Raw genomic sequence first — 27594 nt, forward strand, 5'->3', positions numbered from 1 at the left:
AATTCATGATGACTGAGGTACAGACAGCAGAATTCAGCTGAAGTAGCTCTGAATTTTTCTTAATGCAAAGGTCAGAATTGCCAGAATTAAGATGAACTGTGAAACTATTATTTGCCCCTTTCTTTCATGATTGGACTTTTGATTGCAGAGGACCCCTGCTTCACTTAATATAAGAAATGAAACACTGTTGACAATATCTTTATATTGCAAAGGTTATTAGGGAAATGTTGTAAGATTCAGTACACTTTTAAAGAGATTCATACGTAGCAGAGCTAAAACGAAGAGGAAGTTTTCATCTTGAACAATTTATTAATGATTTAAGATTTGAATGAAATCAAAATGAAAATTAACTTTTACGTATATATTCTCATATATATATATGAGAAATAAAAATGCAAAATTAATTGATCCAGAAATGATGGGAGATTTAGATAAGGAAAAAGTCAAAATTACATGTTTTGGCATTTCCAAATAGGAATGGACACAAAATTCAGTTTGCTTTAATTAGCCACCTTCACTTAGTTTCATTTTCAGTTAAATTCAATGCAGAAATATGTTTTTGTAATGCTACCCCAGAACTTTGGATCTTGATGGCTGCCTGCCTATATAACTTGGGGTCCATCCTGAATGATTGCATTCCCCTCATATAGTCCAAGCGCGTTAGAGGAAAAGCAACATGAATTGTGTGACATGTTTTCTTCTAGGTACCCTGACTGACCTGGGAGGGCAGAAACCCAAACGAAGTACTTAAAAGGTAACGAACTGATAGGGAAAATCAGCTACATTTTTCTTGAAGGCCAGTGGCAGATAACATTTCAAAATATTCCAATTTGGCTTAAGCAGACAGAAAGTAATTTTTAAAAATTTTTTCCACTGCCTTTTCTATCAGGAAATGATACTGACAAAAAATTTATAACCAGCTTATATGTGTCGTAAGTAAAATAGGAAACGCAGTGTTTCACAATCAGTGAAAGCAGTGTAGTGAAGCAGCATCTCAGGGAATTCTGCACCTGCCTTTAACTCAGTGGCAGTGGTGACCTGTGAGATCCCACAGGAAGCTTGTGAATATCTGTATTCCTCATGAAAGGTGTCTCAGTTATGTTCTTCATTGTACGGGTCCTGACTTGTGACACTAAAGTATGATTTGCAGAAATTCTGAGCAAATGGAATCAGTTTATCTCAGGGACTGATTCCCTAAATCAATGCATCTAGATACCTTAATGACTGGAACCCAAGAAGTTAAAAATTGTTATTTCAGGGTAGAGCTTGAACTAGGGGAAAAAAGCTCTTTGCAAGGAAGAAGAAAATCTGAAATGATGTGAGTATTCTCCGTTCTGCTAAAATGAAGTAATGTCCTAGCAAAAAAAAGAATTAGTAAACATATGTCATAAGTTATACAGACTAACAAAATGAATTAAAATGGCAGAGACAACTTAATTTTAGAATTTTTGAGTGCTTTAAATGTTCTTTTAATGTAGTTTTTTAAAAAAAGAAGAGTTGTACTGTGCTTTGGTTTTGGCTGAAAATAATTTTTAGTAGCATGGGTCTCACAGCCCATGTAAATAAAGATCTCTATTGTCCAGTGCTTGCAGATAATAGGACAGGGTCTTTGGTGATATGGAAATATCCCTTCTCCTCACTGTTTCATATGCCAAAGGTTGGGCAGTGACATACAACAACCTTTGTCTATCTATAGCCTTTTTTGAGGCTAAATTCCCTCTGCACCTGCCCTGGAGAACAGTATATTCCTCACAAAGTAATTTATATTGCTTTTCCCTTCCCCTGAATGGTAGTGTGTATTGCATATGCTGTACAGGCAAGTGGCAGGAACAGGAGGAGGAGAAGTTAAACTGTTAGAAGCTAAGCTGTTAGAATTAGGCCTTTTGGGTCAAAGCTTTCCTTGCATGAACAGCAGTCAGGACAGTTTGTTTATGAGGCTGCTGAAACCAATTAATCTCTGGAGACCTGAAGGAATGGATATCACAAAATCATAAAACAGCCCAGGTCGGAAGGGACCTCGAAAGATCATTTGGTCCAATCTTTCATGGGAAAGGGGGCCTAGATGAGATCATTTAGCATCTTGTTCAATTGCATCTGGAAAACCTCCAGTGATGGGGACTCTGCCACATCCCTGAGGAGGTTGTTCCAGTGAATAATTGTTCTCACAGTAAAAAATTTCTTTCTTATATTGAGATGAAACCTCTCTTGTATGAAACCTCTCTTGTATCTGTTGCCCCTTGCCTTCTCCATGTGGCTCCTTGTGAAGAGAGAGCCTCTATCCTCTTTGTAGCCGCCCTTTAAGATATGCTGAAAGTCTGTATTTGTTCATTGCATTTCCACTGGGAAAATACAAAAAATGGTTGGACCAAGAAAGAAAGGAGATGACATCAGTTCTCCAAAGAGAAAATCTGCAGAAGAATAATGAGGTTGTCTGGGAGGACTGAACATAGGATTCCCCTCTTTTGGTGGGAATTTGTGTCTTTTCCCCATGGTTGCATGCTATGTTTAATGGACTGATAGCACTTTAACAGTGTGTGGAACTAATATACGTATTTTTTAATCAACAAAGTAAAAAATATGTAATAGAAATTACACAAGGAATGTAATTAACTTTCATCCCACATGGTGAGGAGTTCATGCAATTTGTTTGACAAATTTCTAGCTGCTTATTCCTTATCCCATGTTACATGTTTTAGTAATGCCTGTGCTGTTTGGGAAGGTTGTGCCATGCATCAGATCCATTTAATGGTTCACATCTGTTGCAAAGAGACAGATTCAGTGCTGTTGTGATGGGGATATCTAAAGATCGTACTGCCTCTGAATTTCTTCCAGCCATAGAAATGCAGGCTTTGTAATTCAAATAAGTCTAAGGAGAATTCATCCAGAATGCTAAAGAATGCACAAGTGAAATAAGTGTAATAGGTAAAAAATAAAATGCAAAGTTGATGATTGTCACCTGTGACAAAACACAATGATAACAGTCCTTATGTTCCCTTTGTAATTGAAGAATGACTCTATGAGAAAAGATAAAGGGTGTATGGAAAAAAAAGTCAACCATATGTTCCCCCAGCCCTCCTACATCACTTGTAATTTGTATAAAATACAAGCAGAGTCAGATATAGCAAATGGATAAGGTGACTGCAACATACTGTTCCCACCTGTAAGTAGGCACCATTAATAACTGAACTCTCAGACTCACAGGTGTGTCATAACAGATCTGTAGAGTAGATATCTGTGGCATAATAGTCCATATGGAAAAATAGGCAACAGACAATGGTTGCAAAGGAATAAAATGGTGGACTTGTGAGTGAAAAGACACCAGATTTGGCTCAGCCACAGTGCAATACAGTATCCTGTATTGCACAGTCATGTAATTTAATGTACCTGTTCTTTACTGCTTTCCCCATAAAATGGGATAGTATTTTGTAGCTTTATAGATGTTTAGAAAAAAAATCAATTAAAGATTTTGATCTTGTCAGTTGTTACAGACACAAGTCAAAAAACTGGACAAAAGGAGTCCCTCCACATGGATAGATATGACGCACAGAGAACACAATTTGAGACCACATATCGCTTTGCCTTTATTCACTACCACTTATGCTTCTTGCTTATTGAGAATCAGAAAAAGCATTCAATCAGGAAAGCCATTTGTGTCATGGAGCTGTTTCTGTTATGTTGTTCTCCAAAGCACACTGACTCTCAGAGTGGGATTGCAGTGGCTAATATTCTGAAAACTAAAACCAATTTTCTAAAACAGGTACCTGTATGTGGGAGTAGGATTTCCACGAGCTTGACAATTCAGAGATACTTTCTTCTCCTCAGAATCAGTTGGAAAAATCACATCATCTGGCTCTTGTACAAACACTGGCCCATAATCAACACTTTCTGTGGAAATAGAAGTGCTACAGTTTAGGAAGTCTGAATAAATGTAAGTGTATTATAGCTTTTATAAAGTGAGATTAAAGTATGCAAAATTATGTTTGTTTTCCAGAGGTTCATATCACATTACTTCAGATGCTATATTAAAAAGCAATAGTTAAAAGAAAAAAAAAGATAAGGAAGAAATATTACTAAGTTAACAATAAAATATTTAGTATGATTTAAATGTTCATCATGCCTTAAAATGGCTTTCTCATCAGACATATTTTGGCCTGCAGTCTAATGAGCATCTCGAGAGAATTAAGCCAGCAAGAGGAGTTAAATCTGCTTATAGAGAGCAAGGTAAACAAAAATTTTCCTGCTGCTTGCAGCAGCTTATCTCACAAAGAAATAAGACACAGTTTTCCCCTTTATGTCAAGAAGTTGCTAAGAAAAAACACTCGTAAAATTAATGGCAGCAACTGGTGGCCACTATTAAAAAATAGATAGCAAAATCTGACTTTTCATTTTCCTCCACTGTCTTCTCTAATTTTGGCATGTATCTATATCTTCATATGAATTTACATTTCTGAACAAGAAAAGCTGGATAGACCCGTAGAATACATCTATGATTCCAATTCATTCATATTGTGAAGAGGAAAATGTAACCTTCAGAAAAGTAAAAGGTTCATGATCGTGTAGCTCTGAACAACTAAAATGCTTACTGTGCACTAGAAGACTGTGGATTTTTAATCAACTTAGACTTGCTCCAAACTCTTGAATGATTTAGTCCCACACCGCTCTTAGAGCACAAGCCTAATGATTTGGGTGAGGGGAGATAGTTACGTTGTCCTACTACTTGCAATGAAACATATGGGAGCAGTGTTTTCTCTGTCAGTTTTATGGTTTCATATGTTCACGTCATAAAAGTCTTCCAACTGGTAATGAGGACAGCATGACGCCTTAAGCAGTTTATAATCTCCTGATACGTTTGTCCTATCAATACCACCTTGAAGTAAGAAAGGTGCATCTGAAGACTTTGGGTTTTGGGCACTGACTTATAAAAATTATTTACTGCGTTTTTCTACCAAGTCCACACAACTTCAACTGCATGTTATGGGTTCACAGTTTTGGGAACTATGACCTTGTTCATACCGCTAATAGTTTCAGAAAGTTTGGGTGGACAGGCAAAGGAGCACGGGACTACGAGTCTTGGTACAGAGAGGAAAGTCGTGGAGCACGGGACTACGAGTCTTGGTACAGAGAGGAAAGTCGTGGAGCCCGAAAAAGGATGAGAAACATGGGAGACATAGGTCATAGTAATCCAGTTCTGCAATGCAAATTTCCATGTCCTTAAATTCGGTGACATTTTGGGTTTCTCAATTCTATTATTATCATACAGTGAAAAGACCACTTGAAAACCCATTATGCTATTCAACCTTCCTTTTTAGTGACTATATACTTATTACACACTTAGTTTTTTGTCTTTTTACACTGCTATTCAAATGCAGATTTTGAAAATACCTTTATTTTCAGGTATGTATGCTTCTACTGAAATAGATTCAAATAATTAGCCTGCCAGTTTGTAAAGACAACAAATAAGAGCAGCAGCAATTAGTAGTTTCTGGTTTGCATCATTTTCAAGTTTATTAGCCTTTTTTGTAGGACTGTGTAAAGGAGTGTGGATTGCTGTTCTGCATATTTACATTACTTCCATGTTTAGGTGCATTACTTTAGTTGGGTGTATCGGCAAAATTATATTTTCTGGGACAGATATCTGCATTATTTAAAAAAACCCAACCACAATAAGTGATTTCTGATATGTGCTTATATTATTGAATTTAAAATAACTCCAGTACTAAGTTTTGAGCACTACAGCTGAGGCTGCCACAGGGGCAATGGAATCAGCTGGCAAAACTTATTTTAAGAAAGGAAAATGTGGGTACAAAAACATTGTATGGATTGTTTCTTGTAATTTGGTTACCTGGTTCTTACATTGTAAAAGAGAAAATATTAATCAATGTAGGCGTAAACAATCAGAGCTCTCATCAAGCTACAGTGTAGCAAACCCAAGAATTAATTAATTAATGCAAAGCTAAATCATGGGTTTAGATTTAGGTTATTATTCCATGCAGATTAGGTGTATGGATAGGGAGTATATTCATGAAGATTAATGATTTTATCTTCTCCCTAGGAGTGACTCTGTGGATAAAATACAATGTCATGGTCTAGGATTGTTGGAAAGAAAAGAAAAAGATGCAATGCTAGGTAGGTGCTGGTGTCACTAGCAGTACAGGTGTTCTTTCTACCGGTACTATCTGCAACAGTAATATTGAAATATTGTATTGCACTTTCGTTTTGGAAAAATAACCTGAACTCTTTAGGTGGAGGCTGGCATTCTTAAAGAATGTGGTCTTAAAGTAGTGGCCAAATGGATATTTGTGCTATGTGGAATAAGAAGAACAGGTGTTACTTCTTGTCCTGGTTTCAGCTGGGATAGAGTTAATTTTCTTCCTGGTAGCTGGTATAGTGCTGTGTTTTGGATTTAGTATGAGAATAATGTTGATAACACACTGATATCTTAGTTGTTGCTAAGCAGTGTTTACACTGGTCAAGGACTTTTCAGCTTCCCATACAGCTGACCCAAACTGGCCCAAGGGCTATTCCATACCATATGACGTCATGCTCAGTATAGAAACTGGGGGGAGTTGGCCGGGGGGCAGCGATCGCTGCTCAGGGATGGCATGGGCATCGGTCAGTGGGTGGTGAGCAATTGCATTGTGCAACACTTGTTTTGTACATTCTTTTATCATTATTATTATTGTTGTTGTTGTCGTTATTATTTTTACTATTATTTTATCTTCCTCTGCTATCCTATTAAACTGTCTTTATCTCAACGCACAGGTTTTACTTTTTTTCTCATTTTCTCCCCCATCCCACCGGGGAGTGGGACGGTGAGCGAGCGACTGTGTGGTGCTTCGTTGCGAACTGGGGTTAAACCACAACAATTCTGCCTGCAGTGAAGACAATGGTAACGGAGAAAGTTCAGTGCATGCAAGTCATGTTCCTAAAAGATGAAAAGATGTAGTTAGCTGCTTATCTGCATTTCAGATGGAGTGTGGAGTACCAGCAGAAATTATTTGGAGACTCAGAAGCAACACGATAATGAATGAGAAGAATGTTCATTTGTTTGTAGCTAAATTGACTAAATGAATTCTTAGTTAGATCATCTGGACTGCAACAGAATAATTGAAGAAAAATATCTACTCTGAAGAGACCAAAGCACTTGCTGAAAAGACAAGACTATATGTTTATAAAGTATTAGGCTTAATAAAGGGGTGATTAAATAAAATGCAATGGGGTGTGATATGTGATATGCAAGAAATCATAACAGATCACCTAATGATACTATCTTCATTTAAACTCCAGTGACAAATTTGAAACTGAAAATCTTAAGTGTTCTATGCCTCCTCTCTTTATTTCAAAAGCAATGAAGGAAACACACTGCAGATGCAAATATTTCATTTAAATATTTAAAAAAATATTTTAAAACTATTTTTTCAAATTAAAACACAGGCTGGATTATAACTAAAGAGAAAACTTTTAATTTTCTTATACATCAGGTTAATAAAAGCTCAAATAAAATGAAGCCTTGTGAAGGCTTCAGTAGTTGTATCAATGATGGGCACATAGTTTAGCCAGCACTTAACATCCCATTAAAGGTAATGGAAAGTCCTGGACTCTTCCAAAATTGACCTGGAATTCCAAGTCAGTTCCTCCAGTTCCACTGGAGGCTTACTGTATTCTCCTTTCTATGTAGGGAGTTTAAAGCTACATTGAAACTGTAGGACTTGAGGACATTTCCCAGAAGCCAGCACACACTCTGCTAATGTTGCTGTTTCATGGTGGGATGAGACTCAAGGGTGCAGACCTCATTTCACTTCCCCTAATACAGGTAACGGAGGTAAAGCCAGTTGTGAGGCACGCAGAGAGTCATAGTATGAGACTGCAGATCTGCAAGACTAGTCAGTCATGGAGCCAGGACTGAGGAGTGAATTGGATTGAATGGTGACCCCACAGCCTGAAATCTCTGAAACTGAGCGATGTGAATAGTCACTCTAAATTTAAGTAATTAATCCATTTTCCTAGAACAAATTAAAAAAACAAAGGTGTATGTGCATGGCACCACTCATAATACACAGATTTCTAACATTGCAAAAGCATGAACTTTCAGGAAAAGGTTTAATAGAATCTTGGCTGTCTTCTGCCATCTTACCAACTTATCAGCTGTTATTTTAAGTCACAATTACTTATTAGCAGTTTTCAACATCTGCATATCAAAGAAGACACTTAAGGAACCACAACCTTAATTTATAATTTAAAACATTCAGTTCAGTGGTAAATGAATTGAGTTGACATTCAGCATTCAGATAAATAGCTTCAAATTTCTCCTGGAAATTCTGTAATCACCATACTGCTTCACAATTTTCAATTTGTCAATACTGTTTAATTTTGATTCTTGAATAACACCATGTCTTCTTCACCTTTTATTCTGCCTGTATTGTTTCTCAGGCAGACATGCCCTCTGAGAGAACAATGTGCAGACTAAAACCTGAAGTGCTTGGAGAAAACATGTATCTAATGATCACTATGGGATTTAATAAGCCTTCTGAGGAACAGGTGATTCTCTTCTATCACTGCCTTTAGGGACTGGAGATTTTAAGTAGGTGGCAATGAAGTTCAACAGTTGAAAAGTAGACACGGGTTAAAAGTTCACTTTTCGATAACTTTGGTGTCATTGCCAATCTTGGTGCATTACTTGATTCAGGAATTCCAGGCTGTATCTACGTTAGTATCAGCAGCGAATGCTTAGGAGAGCTTGATGTTGTTCTGCTTGAGGATTCCCAGTCTGAAGTGGGTGACCACGTGAATTTCACCTGATTATAACTGGGAATTTATTAATTTCTCTTTCAAGAGTATTGCATCACTTATTAAACACATATTTAGTCACCATCAAAAACCTAGATACAATTTCTTCAGTGTACAGCATAACTGCACATTGGTTAATATTTACAGAGATTGTTCATGTGTCCTTTTACAAACTAGACTGGAGGACTGCTCAATTATGCTCAACAAAGCCAACACCAGGATTAATAAACCCTGGTTATTAGTCCCAGGTCTAATCAATTGCATCAGTCTCCTCTTTCTGATGAGAGTCTTCCTTGAAAAATTAATCTCTGGGCCTTACCACGGTTTGATCACAAGCAGTTGTAGCAGTATGTTCTTTGAGACCTTATGCTAGATGCACAAGTAACCAAGGTGAGGCTTAGATTTTTAGATGACAATAGACATGGATGATTGCCAAGGAAAAAGAGAAAAAAAGGGCCTGCTTATAAAATCCACTTGAGCAACTTTACACATATGAACTACTCTACAGAAGCAAACAGGCTTATATGTGTGTTCAAATTTTTACACAATTAGAAACACTAACCATTTCAGAACCACATAGCAGAAGAGTTCATAGCTAAAATGACCACCACTTGCCCTGTATATCTACAGTACGTACAGTCCAAACAGCATTACTGCAGTACATTACATACTGGGGCAGGTTAACCTTGGCCGGCTGCCAGGCACCCACCAGCCACTCACTCACTCCCCCAGGGGAGAAAATGGGTCGATAAAGCTCCTGGGTTGAGAGAAAGACAGGAAGATCCCTTACAAGTTACTGTCATGGGCAAAACAGGTTCAACTTGGGAAAACTTATTTCCAGTTAAAATAGACTTGGGTAGTGAGAAACAAAGACAAAAATTAAAGCAACGCCTTCCCCCCACCCCACTGCCTTTTTCCAGACTCAGCTTCCCTCCTCCACCCTGACTCCTCCCGGCCATAGAGCTGTCACGTATGACGCAGGATCTACGGGAGGTCTCTGAAGTGGCCTCTTGGGATCAGGCCAGACACCCCAGGGTGTCTGAAGTGCACTGGAGACCCAACTTAAAGCACACAAATTAATCTGCACAGGGTGTTCAGTTCCTAACAGATAAATACCCAGTGCCATTTGGGAGGTTGTGGGGTGCCCGAGGCCCCCAGGCAGAGCAGACCAGCACGGTGCCGCGTTCGCACCAGCCCTGCCCTGTCCTGGCGTGGCGGCCGCAGGCCAGGTGAGGCTCCTCGCAGCACCTGAAGTGACACTGCGGAGGCTGCTTCCAGACACCTGAACCCTGCTCTCTGCAGCCAGGTGTGAGCTAACCGTCCGTGCACGGAGCCAGCGGACTTCTAGGTGTTACAACTGGGATTAAAATAAGCATTTAGTGCATTTTTCCCAGGTCTCGGATCCTATCTGCCAGTTTCTTGTATATCCATAGGATACTGGGCTGTAAGACACCCCAAGCGGCACTAGGTTAGTATGTAAAACATCTGAATTGCTCCCTAGTGTTTAGATATCACGTTTATTTGTCTGCAGCCTCATGCTGAGCTCCACCTGCCTTTACCCCAGCCCTGACAGCAAGGAGGAGGCCCAGGGGAGGTGGGGTGGGACAGGACGGTGAGGGGCTGTGAGGTGACTGCAGCCTCGGGTCAAGAGGCTGTCCACAGACAGACAGGGTACAGCTCTCCATGTCGGCCATTTATCCCATGGGCCTAAGTTGTGGGGTTTGTCCATTCCACTGCATTTGAACAAGGCTGAAGAGCGACAGCCCTTTTTCCCTGGGCAGCCAAGGGCTGGGTCTTCCATCAGCCCTGGCTCCCTCCACTGATGCGGTGCCCGTGTAACAGTGGGCAGAACGCTGCCGCTGGCCGTGACACAGGGGGTTGGTGACACAGCCGCCCCGGACCGGTCAGACGGCCCAGGCTGCAGGCGGGTGAGCGAGGGCTGAGGCGAGAGGCCAGGCAGGGAGGAGGGCAGGGAGGGGAGGGGAGGGCAGGGCTGCTGGGCCCGGGTTGCCCGTGGCGCGACAGATGCCGGCTGCTCCTCCTTTGTCTTCCAGGGCTGCAGGCTCACACAAGGACAGGAACAGACCGTGGCGCGCTCCCGTCCTCGGCCATGCAGCCACAGACGTTCGCTACCTTCTGCAAGGACGATGACACTAAGTTAAGGCCTCAAGACTCTGGCAGAGCCCTGGGCAGGCCTTGCCCACAGTGAGCCAGGGTGCCTGCCCCTGTGCTTCTTACCCTGCCTTTTACAGATGCACGAACACGCAGGGACAGGACCACACCATGGCGCACTCCCGTCCTCGGCCACAGACATTCGCTACCTTCTGCAAGGACGATGACACGAAGTTAAGGCCTCAGGACTCTGGCAGAGCTCTGGGCAGGCCTTGCCCATGGTGAGCCAGGGTGCCTGCCCCTGTGCTTCTTACCCTGCCTTTTACAGACGCACGAACACGCAGGGACAGGACCACACCATGGCGCACTCCTGTCCTCAGCCACACAGCCAGAGATTTGCTGCTTTCTACAGGGATGCTGACATAAAGTTAAGGAATCAAAAATGACACCAGCCCTTGGCACCAACCTAGTGATGCAGTGGCACTGTCACAGTGGGCAGATGGCTGGTAGTGGCCCATGCCACCATGGGACGGGTGTCTCCTGGCTGCCAGGGAGATGTGGGACTGACAGCCTTGGCCTGAGGCTGGGAGAGCCTTGGGCAGGGGCTGCCCATGGTGAGCCACAGTAGCTGCTCCTTTGCTTGTTATCTTGCCTTTTACAGCTGCAGGCCCAGACAGGGACAGGACCACACCATGGCACACTCCTGTCCTCGGCCAGAGACGTTTGCTACCTTCTACAAGGATGATGACACTAAGTTAAGGCCTCAAGACTCTGGCAGAGCCCTGGGCAGGCCTTGCCCACGGTGAGCCAGGGTGGCTGCTCCTTTGCTTCTTACCCTGCCTTTTACAGACGCAGACCCAGACAGCAACAGGACCACACCATGGCGCACTCCTGTCCCCTCCCTCCGCAGACACTCAGCCAGAGATCTCTGCAGCTTTCCACAAAGCCATGGACCTAAGCTCAACCAAGCACACACAGCCCCAGTCTGCACCACGCCAGGGTCCCACAGGCAGCTTGAGGCTCCCCACAGCCATGGACGAGGGCAGCCCCACACCACCCACCCTCTCTTGTCTGAAAGTCCTTGAAATAAAATTTTCTGATTCATGAACCATTGTCTTCTCCATTTCATCTGCTCACATCCCTTTAGCATGATTCATGAACCATGGTTCTTCTGGTTTGTGTGGTCTTTTGGGGGAAACCTCCTGGGCCTTTCCTTATTATATTTAATTTATATATCTTTGTATATGTGCATATATATGCTATATATAAATATACATTTTTATACACATGTATGTTTTCTGATCCCTTCAGGGGATCAATTTATATCCAAAAGCATCAGGTTTGCTTGCACCCATGTTTTAACTAACAGTGACCCATGCTCTTAAACAGGACAGTCCTGTGTGAGTTTTTTCTTTTGAACTTAAGCAGGAGCATAAAAGGAGATGAATATTTAACATACATATTAAGCATATGCATATTTCAATTTACTATTTTAATTTCTCAAGGGAAATATTTCTGTTCCTCACACAGGCTTTTACTAAAACAACAGTTTTCTGTATCTAAGTGCAATGAGACCAGTGATTTATTATCGAGAGGCACGTATGTCTTGGGATTATAGGTATGCATTGCAACCAAGCAATGTAACAGCTAGTTTGTGGTCCCTTTACAAATTGTAAATTGCCATTTTCAGTCTAGGCCATTGAAAGCACTAAGCGCTCTCATTAGGATTTACTATTTAAACTGGTATTGCCCAGAAAGGCAAGGATCTGGAAAACATTCATAATATTACTAAAATCCCTCTTTTTAAATTCTTGAGTATTCTTGAAAGTAGTACTCAAATATTCTGTGAATTGCAAGGTTGTCCTTGCAGTAGATTTGCACTCAGAAAATACTGGAGTGTATGACTTAGTAAAAAGTATTTAAATCCCCACAGGAATCTGTGTATCCTGCACCTCAGACAGTAGCCAACATGTGGTTTCCCTCTCTTACATACAGAGATACTTTCATTCTCTCCTTCAATTACTGATGAAAAAAAGATCAGATGTTCTTCAGTTCTTGCTCAGCAACGCAAATACCATGAGAACAAACTGCAGATGAGAATGAAGTTTCCTGTACTTTCAATTCTGTAGTAACTGAAATAGTGTCATTCCTCAATACTCAGCTTTCTTGCCGTGATCCTTGGTATAATTCCAGATCAATAAACACACTGTGAAAAAGAATGAATTCCTGGAACCCTGGGAACACAGAGGTGGGCAGGAAGGAAATATGACTGTGTTCAAAGACCTCCACTGAAGCTGCATTGGCAATATTATTTTTAGTGTCTGATAGTTCTGTGTGCTGTACTTTTAAAGAATAAAAGAAATAATGTTCTTTTAAGTGTTTTCTTAAATCATATTTTAAAAATATAATTGTCTGCAGAAGGAGAAGGTATAGCAAATTCTACACTGCACTGTCATTAGTGTAGTTTGACCGCTGTCTGCAATGTTACAGTGCCATTCAAGCTATATGACTGGCATAGTCTTCTTGGTGCCATCTTCTCAGTCTGAGGTACTGGTGGGAGGAAACTGTCGTGGTCTAGCCCCAGCCGGCAACTAAGCATCTCGCAGCCGCTCGCTCACTCCCCCTCGGTGGGATGGGGGAGAGAATCGGAAGAGCAAAAGTAAGAAAACTTGAGGGTTGAGATAAAAACAGTTTAATAGGGAAAGCAAAAGCCGCGCACGCAAGCAAAGCAAAGCAAGGGATTCCTTCGCTACTTCCCATGGGCAGGCAGGTGTTCAGCCATCTCCAGGAAAGCAGGGCTCCATCATGCGTAACGGTTACTCGGGAAGACAAACGCCATCACTCCAAATGTCCCCCCCTTCCTTCTTCTTCCCCAGCTTTATATACTGAGCATGACGTCATGTGGTATGGAATAGCCCTTTGGTCAGTTTGGATCAACTATCCTGGCTGTGTCCCCTCCCAGCTTCTTCTGCACCTGGCAGAGCACGGGAAGCTGAAGAGTCCTTGACTAGTACAGCAGCAACTAAAACATCTCTGTTATCAACACTGTCTTCAGCACAAATCCAAAACATAGCCCCATACCGGCCACTATAAAGAAAATGAACTCTATCTCAACTGAAACCAGGACAAAACAGCTCTTTTCATTCTGGTATTTTTCACCCAGCAGACAAGGTATCTGAGGGGATATGCTCAGGCAGCATGTGAATATGGGGGAAGGAGGTATTGCTTCAGGTCTTCTCCATTTCATCTGCTCACATCCCTTTAGCAGCACTGTTTTTAACTGCAGGTGATACTGGTGGATGGCTTTGCTAATCCCTCTGAAGGTGGACTAGAGAGATCTTTAGAGAAACTATTTGTTTTCAGCTGTTATTCTGACACATTGACAAAATTTATCCAAATGGCAGTTGGAAAAAGGGTGATGGCAATTCTTTTTTGAAAGCCGAGTAACTCAGCAAAATTTAAAAACCACAAATTTTTACAGGACTGGGAAAACAATGCTGTCTTATCTCTCTACTTTTTTTTTTTGCCCATTTTTCAAAGGCCTGTTGAACGCATGTGGAGATAGAAGATTTTTCTAAAGAAAAGCTACAAGATACTGTAAAATGATAGAAGTTCTAAAGTAGCCTAAAAGCAGGGGTCACTAACAGATCCTCCATCCTAAAATATACATTGAAGTCTGTATACAGACCCTAGCCAGAAAAGTACCTGCTTGACCAAACCATATTCCATGGACCAAACCATATCCCAATGATCTGTCAATCCTAGTCCTATTAATATGTTCAGGCTATATTAAGAAAGTTGCAGGAGCTGCTGATAAGGCTATATATGTTGCTGAAATGTGCATATCATCAGAATTTATTAAAATAAAACAAAGGTGTTTCATTTCAAATTGGTCTAACAAAGTGAAAGACTTTTTGGTAAAGGTGGATCAGGTTTTAGTGCTGCTCATTATCAAACTCACTTTTGAATGCCTTTCTTTCCTGGTTTGTTTTCAGTTTGTGCTTGTTGCATGCATTTGAGGTGATGACTCTAGAGGATCTTCTGATTAACCCTTGCTACCATGGAAACAGTGTAACCCGTTCAATATATTCAGAAAACATTGTAGATATACAAATAATCACCCTGCTTTCAAAGAAAACATATTGCTTTCTTCAACTAAAAGCTAGAAACCCTCCTTTTTTCAGCTTAAACACTGAAAAAATGTATTAACTTCACTGCTAATATTGATTTTACAAGTAGGTTCTATAATATAACGTTTCACTTAACACCTAAGAAATAAAGAATGACTATCCATTTTAATATCCCTATAATCTGTCATAATATAAAATTTCCTTTAATATAATGAAAAAGAAAAAACCCACTAATTCATCACAGCAAAATATGTTCCAATGATTAAATCTGTGTGCAACAGATTTTAACATTAACAAAGGTGGCTGCAATTTACAATAATTATTTTGCATATATAGAAGCAGACACACATATACGTATATGTATGTATGTATATACACACATGCATATACAAAAAACATTTATTTTTAAAACTATGTTTCAGTTAACTTAAAAGTCAAGAGACTTTGAGGAGACTTTCCTTTTGACAGATAAGTTCAGACAGATACACATGCCCCGAGGTATGTACATTGATTCTAGTATGCTGCATACTGGAACACTCTACGGTACATGTGTGATTGAGTTTACACTGCAAAGGAGATAGATAAAATTATTTTCTCATATTTTCAGAATTATCTTTTCTGAAGCAGATATGTTTATCTGTTTATTAGGCAAGCTAGGACAAGTTTTTCCTGTTGCTTGAAAATGGTTTCTCTGTTCTGTGGCCTTTGTCAGAAACAAACATATCTGTTCTAAACTTAGTTTATACTATCTAAATGGCATGCCACACTAATCAATATTGCCCAATATTTTTTGGCAATGAAAAATTTTTAGTAGTTTGTGTCTTTAATTCAGACTGGTAAAAGCTGGATCTAGCAGATGTTGTGGAATCAGGAATTCTCATTCAACAAAAATTAGATTCGGATCTTGCACATCTGTTCATTGATTCAACACTTTCAGCTGTGAACTGGACCCTGTTCTTTATTTTCTTCTAAAAGATATCAAACCAAAGATGGAAGGATAAAAAGAATCTTTATTCAAGGTGAAGTTTAATTATCTTTACTGCAGCATTTCCAAAAGTTTTTGGAACAGTAAGAAAGTATGAGTTTGCAGTTTTATGATTCTTCAAGAGTATTTCATTAATAATTCATATTTTCTATGCACATTCTTTAGTCGTGACTTCACACATTGATACATAGCTTGAAGAGAAGGACTGTACTGCCTTAACTGCATGTTTATGCTAAGTAATTCTATACAGTTTAAATTCAGCAGTGAGCTACAGCATAGTTCTTTTAATTTGAGATATCAGGAAACACATGATGAATTAAGAGTGCAAATTAAATGGCATAAAGTCAGTATAAGCAGATCTTTATTAGAAGCCATGTCAGACCTCTGAGCATGTCTGCTGGGAAATCAAATAAGAAGTCACTTGAGAACCTGTACACTTAGGCAGCTAATAAAAGTATTTTGTTTTTTCTTATGGCAAACCTGGCTCCTGAGTGTATGCCATATAGTAGATGTTTGACTTATGCAAGTTCTCAATTGTAATAACATAAAATATGTTTCCCCCCCTCTTGTTAATGTCCTCTCACTTGTAGCAGTGGTCATTCATGAACACACATGAGCACAGGGTGCTGTAGCATTTTCTCATTTAGGAGGCCCTGGCATATAAACACAATCACTTAACTCTATCACTTTTCACATACCAGTTGTAGGAAGATAACTAAAATATCTTTCCTTTGAGAGCTCTAAAAACTGAAAAAAAGCCTTGAGGCCAAACCAAAATCAAGAAATTTAGTAATTTAAGTAAGTGGAATCCCAGATGATTGAGACAGTGAACTTATTTCTGGTTTCTAAATATCAAAGATATTATCTTAAAGTTATTAAAAGAACTGAGAGAGGTTTAGAAAATAAGTTGCGTTCAGCTGCCATAGCAGATGTATTCTTGCCCTCTTGGATGATGCAGAATATCCTACCTGGTCTCCTGCCACGGAGTCCTGAATCCTGCCATGCCAGAAGTATGCTGGTCTTTTCTAAGTCTTGTTTCATATCTGTGTTTGTGCCATGCAGGTGCTTCAGATAATCAAGGGCTTTTAAAATATAACTCAGGTGCCTCAGATTTACTTGTTTCTGCAACTGTCTACACAGCTGGATGTACAAAGACCTGTAAGTGGTAGAGTAACTCTCCTAGGACTGTTTAATGCAGTCCTTGGAAGAAAGAGTTGCCGTCCCTCTCTTCTGAGTCAAGTGCTCTGTTCATTGTGGCTTAAGAGTTATGGCCCTTTTGAAATTTTGTCTCCAGTCAGTGATTCTTTACTTCCTGCTGCAAAACAGAAGCTCAACTGCAGAGCTGGAATGTGGCCCCTATGTTTTGCGGAGATTCATGATTGCTGACCTATATCAGGTATGATCTCAGCATACCTCCTGGAAATGCCAAGGATGTAGGTGGTGGAATGCTTACCCTGAGGATCCCCATCCCATATATCATTTTCTTAGAATGAGACGGGCATAAAATTTTCTCAGCCTTCTCAAAGTAAGGATATAAGCACAACAGTCAAACTTCACATCAAATTTAAACACAGTAAGCTGCCTTTTTGCCAGCTGTTTTTTTCCCAAGAAAACATGATGGAAAAATCAAGGTCAATCAGGGAGAAGATGCTTTATAGTTCCAGCTTGTGCTATATTATTCATAAAGTCTGTATTCTTTTGCCTTGCAGCTACCACTTTCTTCTCCTTCAGTCTCTAGACATTCATGCTGTTGAAGACCAGGATAATACACTCTGGTTCTAATCCTGAACTTTGATTTCCACCTGCACATATCAGGTTGCCTGGGAGGAGTTATCAGTGTCTGGTGCATTGGTGATAACTGAGTTTAGTCTAGTCACCGCTTACAAAGAATATTGCAGAGGATGGACAAATATAGAATCCTGCCCCAGTTCCAGAAATGCTGTCAAACAGAATTTATCTGCTTGCATGAGTCAAATTGTTTGTGTTCTAGATCAACCTTAATTCAGGGAACATATTTACACTTGTATATAAGCCATTTCTGTTCACAAAAACACATGCATACACCATTAGCTTTCAATACATGCAAAGTATTTTCCAGGGGGAAAAAAAAGACTTTACTGAGAGGAACAGTAATCCTGTAATCACAGTTATTATACTGCATGAATGTTGTTGAACTGTGAGGTATTAATGATGATTTTTCCTCTGTTACTTCCTTAGACTATGATGTTTAAATATCCTCTAACCTCTTCTTCCCTTCCTCTCCTTCCTTCCTCCTTTTCTTTCTTTCTGTTTTTCTTTCTATCTTTCTTTGAACATAATTCAGATAAGCTTTATCACTAAAGAAATTGTATCAGAAATGTGGCTCATTTAAATGTAACCAAATATGAGAAAATGCGTGTTGTTACTATGAATTATTTCATTTAAAGGTAGATGACACCATATCACACTGGTATGTCTATCCATGCATACATCTGTGCATGCATGACAGAGTTGACTATACAGAGTAGGTAATTTAGAGAAAAAGTAGTTTTATAAGATTTACTATTCATGTTTAATTTACATTACTATCATTCATGATTAAATTAGAAAAATTCCAAAGAGAAAAAATATATATAACGAAGAGGGACTGACATTTTACTGCTTTGCTTTTCAAATATGCAGACATTAGTTGAATAGATGAAATTGTGCTATAATGGAATTCCAAACCACTAGTTTGCTATTTTCATGTAGCAAATGCTGTATAAAACTATTCTGCATAGGAATCTCTAAGAAAGAATGTTTTAACTGGTGACTTTAAGGTTAATCTGAAGAATCTAAAGGGAAAGAGGCCCCTTTCTACTTTGTGATGTTTAATAAAATTCAAAATTATGCCTGAGAAATACTGAAGCAAGCTGATAAAAATGTACTGCTTTTGAAAAAATTTTCAAAGATTCAGAGAGGGAAACTCAACTTACCATCATGTTTGAAGGCCTCTGAAAAGTGGTAGAGGTTTGTTGGGGAGTGATAATGTTGTGCAGCTCCTCTCCAGCCTGGGGAAGATACACTTCCTAATGAAGGACTGCTTAATCGTGGTCTGTTCTTTGAATTAAATGAGGCTAAAGATGAACTACCAGATTTGATTCTTAGGATAGCAGCATATGAAGTGGGGAGACCAGGAACAGCTTCTGAATACTCTGAAAAAAAACCCAAGAAGTGAACACTGAATAAAGATAAAATCTATCACTTTTCAAAAGAATATTTAGCTATGCAGTAGAAAGTAAAAAAGTTTTATTTGTAAAAGCAGTGTCAGAGATGCCCCAGACTCCATGAGGGACTTGGCTTCCAGACCGAACTGGGTAGCAGCATAGAGCTCTGAGGCAGAAAATTCCCCTGTAGTTTCAACACAATATAAAATCAGGTGGTTATTAGATTTCTTACTTATAGTAATATGAGTTTTCAATATTTTAAATTCTATTTCTATGACCCTAAGTCACAGCAGAAAAGTGTCTGCCAAGTCATCTTCTTTCCTTCACAGCCTTACATTACTTTGTATATGCAGTGCAGAAACACTGGTTGGAGCTAAATATGGTCCTCATTTCAACACTACTCTGCAAATCAAGTGGGCTAGCTCAAAAGCCCAAGAGCCCACTATGCACAAATATCTCTCCCAAAAACATGTGCATGCCAAAGTCACCTCCTTCTCTGTCTCTGCAACTTCCCTTTTTTTCCTTTTCTGGCTGTACTTAAAATTTCAGTGTCTACAAATAAAAAAATTGTGCCCAAATTTTTGGTCCCTGTACAATACCAAATATAAGAGAAATAAATAAACCATATTATTATAATAGATTAAAAATATTACTCAGGAGCTGCAAAGGAGGTGAGAAGAATATTTAAAAATGCATTGATATAGATGAGCAAAGGGAGTCAGACTGCATATCAAGTGCCTATGAAGGAACTGATTTTTTAGGGGACAGTGGGAGTGGCTGGCAGAAAAAAAGATCATTGTTCTGTCATCTCCACTGATGATAAATATTTATAAATTGGACATTCTTCACATTGGCATAACATGAACAATGAAAAACTATGAGTGTTCAAAAGCTTTGAATAGCAGCACACTCAATCGGAATAAAATCTCTTTAAAATATTAGGTCATGGCCTTGCTGGAGAGCTTTTGGAAAAATATTCTAACCATAAATATAGTTTGAACTATTTTATATTTCAAATGGTTTAAAATTAGAGAAATATGCATTTTACTTTACGAAGACTGTGACAGTGAACGCTTAGAGTCTTTCAGGTTTAGGAAAAGGTAATTTCAGTACAGTATTTATTGTCTCTGATCAGATGTTAAAAATGCACCTCCTACCTTTTAGAAAAAGCTGGAATTTGGCAAAAGCAGATGACCAGTACTCTAAAATTACCATTTTCATCTATGCAAACTCTAAATATACAGATTATGTGATGATGCCGTATCTCATTTAAAATTTGGATTTAAATACAAGTTTTGGCAATCAGATGGCAAAGGCACAAATAAGGAGAACTCTGCTTTAAGTTGTCTTTCACTCTGGTCTCAGAAACCATCTGCTTTATTATTTGCATCATGCTGTTTTGTATATGATATACATAATATCAACTTTCCTGGCCCACAAAGAGAGGGGAAATAGAACATCATCATGACAAATTAAAATGTTGTATGACAATATCTCTTATAGGACCTCTTGAAACATTACCATTGGAATAGAAATGTGATTTCATAAAAAATATCTTTGATTGTCTTTCAATACATTCCTTCAACATTTTGCAATATTGATGTATTTTAGTTCTTTTAAAGTAATTTTTTTCCATAGGGTGAAAGTAAAGTAAAATTTTTCCAATTCCAGAGGAATATTGAAAAAAATCTTTAAAATTTCATACTAAAATCTATTGCCATTAAAATAACTTTTTTTCATTCTGATTTCCCTGAGGTCAGAATCTCAAGGTCATTGAGGTTTCTTGAAGAAATTTTTGTATTTTTGACCTATTTTGGTCTCACAAAATGCTAATTTATCTTTTGAACAAAAATATTTTTGGCCTTACAAATATAAATGATTACAGATAAATGAGCTGCGGTAGAAATGCCCATGCTTAAACTTATCACATTAAATGCTTAATGAAGAATGGACATCTTCCTCGTGAGCAGAGAAGGAAGATGTTCCCTGGGGAATATGGACATAAAGGAAAGGGACAAAACTCTCTCTAACATAGTCTACATCAGAGGATGGAAATGCTCGGTGATGAACGTAGCAGTTCTGGTGGCAGGATAGCTAATTAGTTGTACTGTAAGTGGGCCTTGGGCACTGTGGAGCTCCTCAGATCCTCACAGCTCAGATCCTCTGATATCCCCAGGGGTGCTGATACCCTCCCTGGAAATGCTGCAGGAAATCTGGAAATGGGCAGATTGGGACGCAGTCTTGTTTTTCTCAGATGGAGCTGGGATGTGGCCAGATGTAGCTGGTAAGAAGGATGCAAGGCACCATGCACTCTTGCTTTGAAAAGACACCACATCCCTCTGTCTTTTAAATACACGCATGTCCTTCTGCTTCTCACCCAAGGTGAACAAATGATCTGTAATCTACATGAGATAGATGAGGAAGCAGAAAGAAAATGCTAAATGAAAAAGTGTGGTGTCACAGAACTATTCCTGTATATATTTTTATACATAACTAATCTATTTTGTAATTCTAACTATAATTCTACATACTCTGTTTTACAGGATCCATTTCTACAGCTTTAAAAAAAAAAAAAGTGTAAACAGTGGTGATTGCTGTTGGGAAGACATTCCTCCAGTGTGCACACAGACATAGAAGAAATACACACTGGAAGGAATTTTACTTTATAATAAAAAAAATGCAGACCTGCCTTTGGTCCAAACTTTACAACACAGCATAATAAACCTTAATAAGATTTCCAAAGGAATCATGATTGAAATCACATATATAATGAATGTACTGTTCCTTGAGTATTTTCTGCAGATACAGGCATTTTTTTATTTTCAGCATGGTATTTTAGCTCTATGCTATTTTCCCTATGGCAAAGGACATGGATTTGGGACAACATTATGTCAGTACTTTTTCAGCAAATGATAAATACTTTGTGTGACTGAAATATAGTATTACTAGGATGTTAAATGTACTATATGCCACACAGTAGTAAAACTCTAATGTCTGAAGACCTTTTGAACTATGTAGTCTGTTTGTTGACAACAGAAGGTAGTTGCTTAGATGATGTTCCTGAGTATATCAGCTATTCTAGCTTGAGAAGATTCAAATAATTATTCTTATGTCATCTCACTGGGAAAATTAGGAAACAGTCTTCCTTGATGGGTAGACAGAAAGGCTTCCTTGCAAGCTGGAGCGTCTGAGCTGTATACTGCTTCTTTTGCAAAGAAATGGAGATTAGCAATCAGAAATTAAATACTAATACTAATAATCCTGATTCTTAGATAGACCATTTAATATAGCTTCTATAATCCTATTGCCCTGTATTGTCAGCTTGGAAAGTGGGTGGAGCAAGCACATGCTCTGCATGTTTCTACATAAACATAGTATATTATAATTCTTCCTTTTGTTTTCACTATTAAATTTTTCAGTTCAATGACACACTGAGAACAAAATGCAGCCAGGCCCCTGCTCCTCTAGCAAGTGTGCCACTTAGCTCTCCTCCTTGCTGTGTCTCTCATTCTCTGCCATTCCCACCTGCTTCCATAAAAGTCTCTCAAACGATCTTGCTCTCAGGAGAGGAACATCCTTCTACTGGGTTCTGCCAGATCTATCACCCAGCAAGCAAGTTAAGACAAATAAGCAGCCTTCCTCCCTGCTGCCCAGGCATACAAGAGGAAGAAAAAGTAGTACGCATATATAAAGTTACAAACAAACACAGAAAAAATTGTATCCTTCATTACACTTAATTCATTTACCACCAGGCCAAATTGCAGACTATACAAACATGGGAAAGCAAAATAACCCTTAATCCTTTCAAAATTGTACTATGAAATACTTTTTCTTTTTACTCCTTTTAATTGGAAGGGCATGCCAACTTACGAGACAAGGGATACTACAGTTCCTAGTAAGCTTGAGCTAACAAGTGCTCCTGACCTAAGTAGTTTGGGATCAGACTTTATGTCATTAGGTGAGTGCCTGGAACAGCTTCCAGGCAGAGGAATGCATCTGGAGGGGAAGGAGGTTTGAGGAGGTGCAGGAGCCAAACGTGAAGGGCTAAGCAGTAAGTGGGACTGGAAAAAGGAGAAAGTACAATAGAGAGACTCGCTCCAGGCTGCCTAAGTTTTGCCAACATACCACATTGCTGTACAAAAGTAAACAGAAGACATACTGAAATCTCCAGTGGTATGCAGCCTCCCTTTCTGCAGAAGTCTGAATCAAACTGTAGATTTTGCTAATGTAATATGTCTCATTTTTAGGCTATGACTCTCCTGTTTCTTTGCATACATAACGCAATAAGCTAATCCAGTAAATAGGATTCAACAACCCCAAAATAGTTTTAACAACTGCTTTTTGCCGAAATAGTACGTGTAGGCAGCTTGGTGAAATGAACTCGTTCTGTGCTGCCTCATCAAGTCAAGAAGACTGTAACTCTTTTCCCACTTAAAAAGAAAAATTATTTTACAATTCTTTGTTATCTAGTTGAATGGGGAACACTTGTTCCACAGTGGTAAATCCAGGGTTTGAAAGAACAAAAGAATCAACATGATCTCAGATGGCATGAATGTAAAGAACCATGGGAAGAAAGAGAAGGAAAGGATACAAAAGTCACTCTACATGCTGAAAAGGTCCTGCAGTAATGGCAGTATTATGCAAGATGGTTTCTGACCTTTCGTGGTATAATTGTTTTGTTTGGCTGGGATTAGTGATCAATGTGAAATTTCATCCTGACTCTTGTTGCTCTCTCATGCTCATGGGGATGCTGTATCTGAGTAAAGTTTCTCTTGTAAGACATAACTAGAAATGGTTAATAAATTATACATAAGCAAATATTTCTTGTTTACTGAAAGCCTGTAGCCTGTGATCATTACTGACAACTAGAGCAGAAATCATGCTTACCTAAAACCAAAACCTACTTCCTTATCCAAACATTCACCTCCAGAGATTTAGACTTCTGAACTGCCAAGTTGCAGTGGCTTAATTAGAATATATTTTTATTGGAGTAATATTTACAATAAAATTATTCCTTGAATTTGGTTTGGATGAGACTTCTGAGACTTGGGAGAATAAATTTATTTTCCATTACTTAAGTACATAGTTAAACTGCTGGAGAGTAGATGTTACTCTCTAATGTGTTTTTTAGCTTTACCAGTCTACCCTTTAAAATCCTTGAGAAATTCCATCAAAGACCTATGGGTAGCTCTCAAAACTCTGCTGCACTTGAGCTTCACAATGAAATTATATTTTCCCTAACCTCATTCTTAGAAATAACTTAACTATTTGGGATGAAACATCCAAAGGTTTTTCAGCTGCAAGCAGACACAGATAAGGATTGTATAGGCCCAAATGGTAAAGATATAAAGCAGCTAGAAACCAGACACAATAAAATCAGCAGCTTGGATTAGCCTTCATAGTTCTTTGCACTAGAGCTACCAGATTTATAGTCATTTTAACAACAGTATGACAGTTTTAAGATAGACTATATATTTTTTTCCAAGTGCACATTTTCTTAAATGTGATTTCCAACAGCAAACTATGATTTGAATTAGTTTTGGTAACTTTTTAATGAATCTGTGCCAACTCATTAAATTATTCATGCATCTTTTATTATTTTCAGCACATGCTGCTCTTCAGCCTTTCTTTGGTCAGATTCAACACAACAAGGAAAAACCACACCACAGGTAATAGAAAAACTGCCTTCTGCTGATTACTGAGGTTTTTTTCTTTTAGAAAAAACAGAAGTATGAATTTCAAGATCATTTGAAAGAAGTTTACTCCTATAATTTGTAATAGCTATGTCAGGTTATAAATTCGACTTCATTTCATGTGTGCTGTGGGAGAACTAAGCTGACTCTGAGGGAAAGTGGATCTTTTCCCACAGGATGGCATATGCTTATACATGTTCCTTAGATACAGTCCATGGGTACAAATATAAACCACAAATACTATCCTGTTATATTTTATCTGACAGATTTGTTCCAAAAGGCACAACATATGTCAACATAGTTCCAACAATGGTACTATGTAATTTGACCAAAATACATTCTTTTTTCAAACAGAGAAACATGACAAAGCAAATTCACCATCCCCAAAACTGCTTTGAAAACTGTCTTTGTAGTGTTTAAAATCTATGGAGAGTAAGGGATTCTGACTCTTGGGGTGATGTTTTGTTTACCTTCATTCCTTTTTTTTTTTTTAAGTGACTCCTGGTCAGTTACTGACGCATTGACATTTCTCAACTATCTAATTAAAATGTAGTCTATCTTATAATACTTGCAAATGTGACCTTCATTTGTATATTTGTGCTAGCTAGCATGTTTAATCAAATGTCACTAAGAATGCTAACCCATTTTTTTCATTGTAACTTTTAATTACGTTGTTTCAGTGGAAGTGTTCAGTCTTCCAAGCTTATGAAAATATGTGCCTTCATTCTGTAAACTGGATTGTACCACTGTTGCTCCTCAATTTTTTAAACAGAAATATATTTTCTCTCTTGTTCTGTGCCTGCACATCAGTTTCCTTTTAGACCGCTCGATAACTTATCGCTTGGCAATAAGCTGAGAGAGATGCAAGAATAGTAGGAAACTGTGTTGATAAGGTGTCCATCTAGGGCACCTCTTTATGAGAACTAGGATTACTACTAAAACACAGCAAAATGTCAATAAATTATGTTTTCCTGGTGAAATGAGATTAACTGTAACACACACACACACAAAAGGCAAAAACCAGTACAAAATAAAGAAAAAAGTGGAAGCCAGCAGATTTTCTCAAGAACTGGTTAGTGCATCTGATCCTCTTCTGCACAATTCCCACTGTGTGTGGTTTAGTTTATGTGTCAGAGATTTCATTTTAAATATGCTATTATATACCGATTATTACACAAAACAACAGGCAATGAAACAACATATTCAGACAATCATCAAAACCAAACCAAAACAAACAAAAAGACTGAAACCTTCACTGGGAACCTCATTTTAAGCATCTGGAATCTAGATGTCTACATGTGCACTAGTGAGGCTGGGTTCACTTTACAAGTAGTGAAGAGGAAGAGGAACATGGCATGTGATGTGATAGACATGATCAGTAAATGGCTACTTTTTGCCACAGACTTCAAAAGGAATAAGGTGAGTAGCTGAGATGTCAACATTTCAACTTGTTCAGATGTCCATTGTCTTAGTCCTCTCATCATAAATCAGTCAAGCTTCATTCGTGTCTTTTCTGCTCAAAATGTTCAGTTGTTCTGTGGAGGAGTGAAGATCAAGAGATTTGAATTGTTTTCCAAAGCAGCAGTGGGGGATTATTTAAAACCTGGAAGTTCTCAAGGAAAATATGCTGGTGGTCTTCATCAACCTTTTTCACCACAGATTTGACAGTATGGGAAAGGGAGAAAATTAATCTATTTAAGATGGTCTTTCCTTGGGGAAATAAATTATTTTTGCCAGGACTTTGGCCAAAATAAGTAAACCTTCAATCCAAAAATTGTTCTGTTGAACTTTTCAGTAGTCCAGTGTTCAAGGAAGGCACACGATAATTTAATTTGAAAATCCAAAATAACCTCTCACTTTATGGAATTTGTTTTCTCTTAGAAACCTGGTCATACAAGGCAGCAAATTTGAGAACATAGAATACTATGGACAGATACGGAAAAAAAAATAGGGGGTATGTTTGTTTTCCTTTAACGTAACAAAGGGAAAGTGCTTTGAAGACTTAAAGCATTGACTGAAAGATAGTAAAGAATATTTCCAGCGGCTATTAGCAAATGAATCAGCATATTTGGAATATTATGCTGTTAGAGCTAATTTAAATGTCATGAATTTTTATGAGGAATTATTTTGAATAATATAAAGATGCTTTTGTAGAGTTAGTCATTGTTTCCCTTCCTACTGAAAAAACAATCTATTTTCCATCTTACCTCCACTTCATACTCATAATGCAGCAAATAGATGACTCAATATCCGTTCAATTATTCCCACTTTGCATCCAACACATAACATCCACCAGATCAAGCAAAATACACTTTAAAATAGAACACTTTCAGCTACAGAATGCTTACAACTGCAGTAACAAAAATAATAAAAGTAATAATATATTCCAATTATGGAAGAACATTCATCCAAAGTAAAGTAATTTTAAACTGAGAAAAGTGCTTTGAGATTATTGTCATATTTTTTCTATCAAAACACTTAATATTTTCTCTTTCAAAACATGCTAATATAATATACAGATTACAACTAGTTAGGGTATGTTTCCACCATAGCATAGGCTTCAAACACAGTGATCACATTCAGTAAGTGCTTTGCGCCTTTTTCAAATTCACTGAAGTCATGTAATGAAAAGTGCTTTTCAGATGTAAAAAATATAAAATTCTTCTTTGAAAACTCCTCTCGTGGACTTACTGAAGGAAAAT

General features: G+C 38.5%; 1 protein-coding gene across 1 annotated transcript in view; it reads right to left on the bottom strand.

Annotated features, from left to right (window-relative positions):
- CNTN5 (contactin 5) overlaps nt 1–19676 on the bottom strand; it is a 269554-nt gene extending 249878 nt beyond the window's left edge. Inside the window, exons 1-3 of the mRNA XM_075499526.1 lie at nt 19643–19676; nt 18969–19187; nt 3762–3885 (exon numbers count right to left, since the gene is read on the bottom strand). Of these exons, the coding sequence (XP_075355641.1) occupies nt 3762–3885; nt 18969–19187; nt 19643–19676 (377 nt within the window). The remainder of the gene's footprint in view (nt 1–3761; nt 3886–18968; nt 19188–19642) is intronic.
- Nucleotides 19677–27594: the final 7918 nt, after the last annotated feature.

The sequence above is a fragment of the Mycteria americana genome, chromosome 1 (genome assembly GCF_035582795.1).
Source record: "Mycteria americana isolate JAX WOST 10 ecotype Jacksonville Zoo and Gardens chromosome 1, USCA_MyAme_1.0, whole genome shotgun sequence".
Lineage (NCBI taxonomy): Eukaryota > Metazoa > Chordata > Aves > Ciconiiformes > Ciconiidae > Mycteria > Mycteria americana.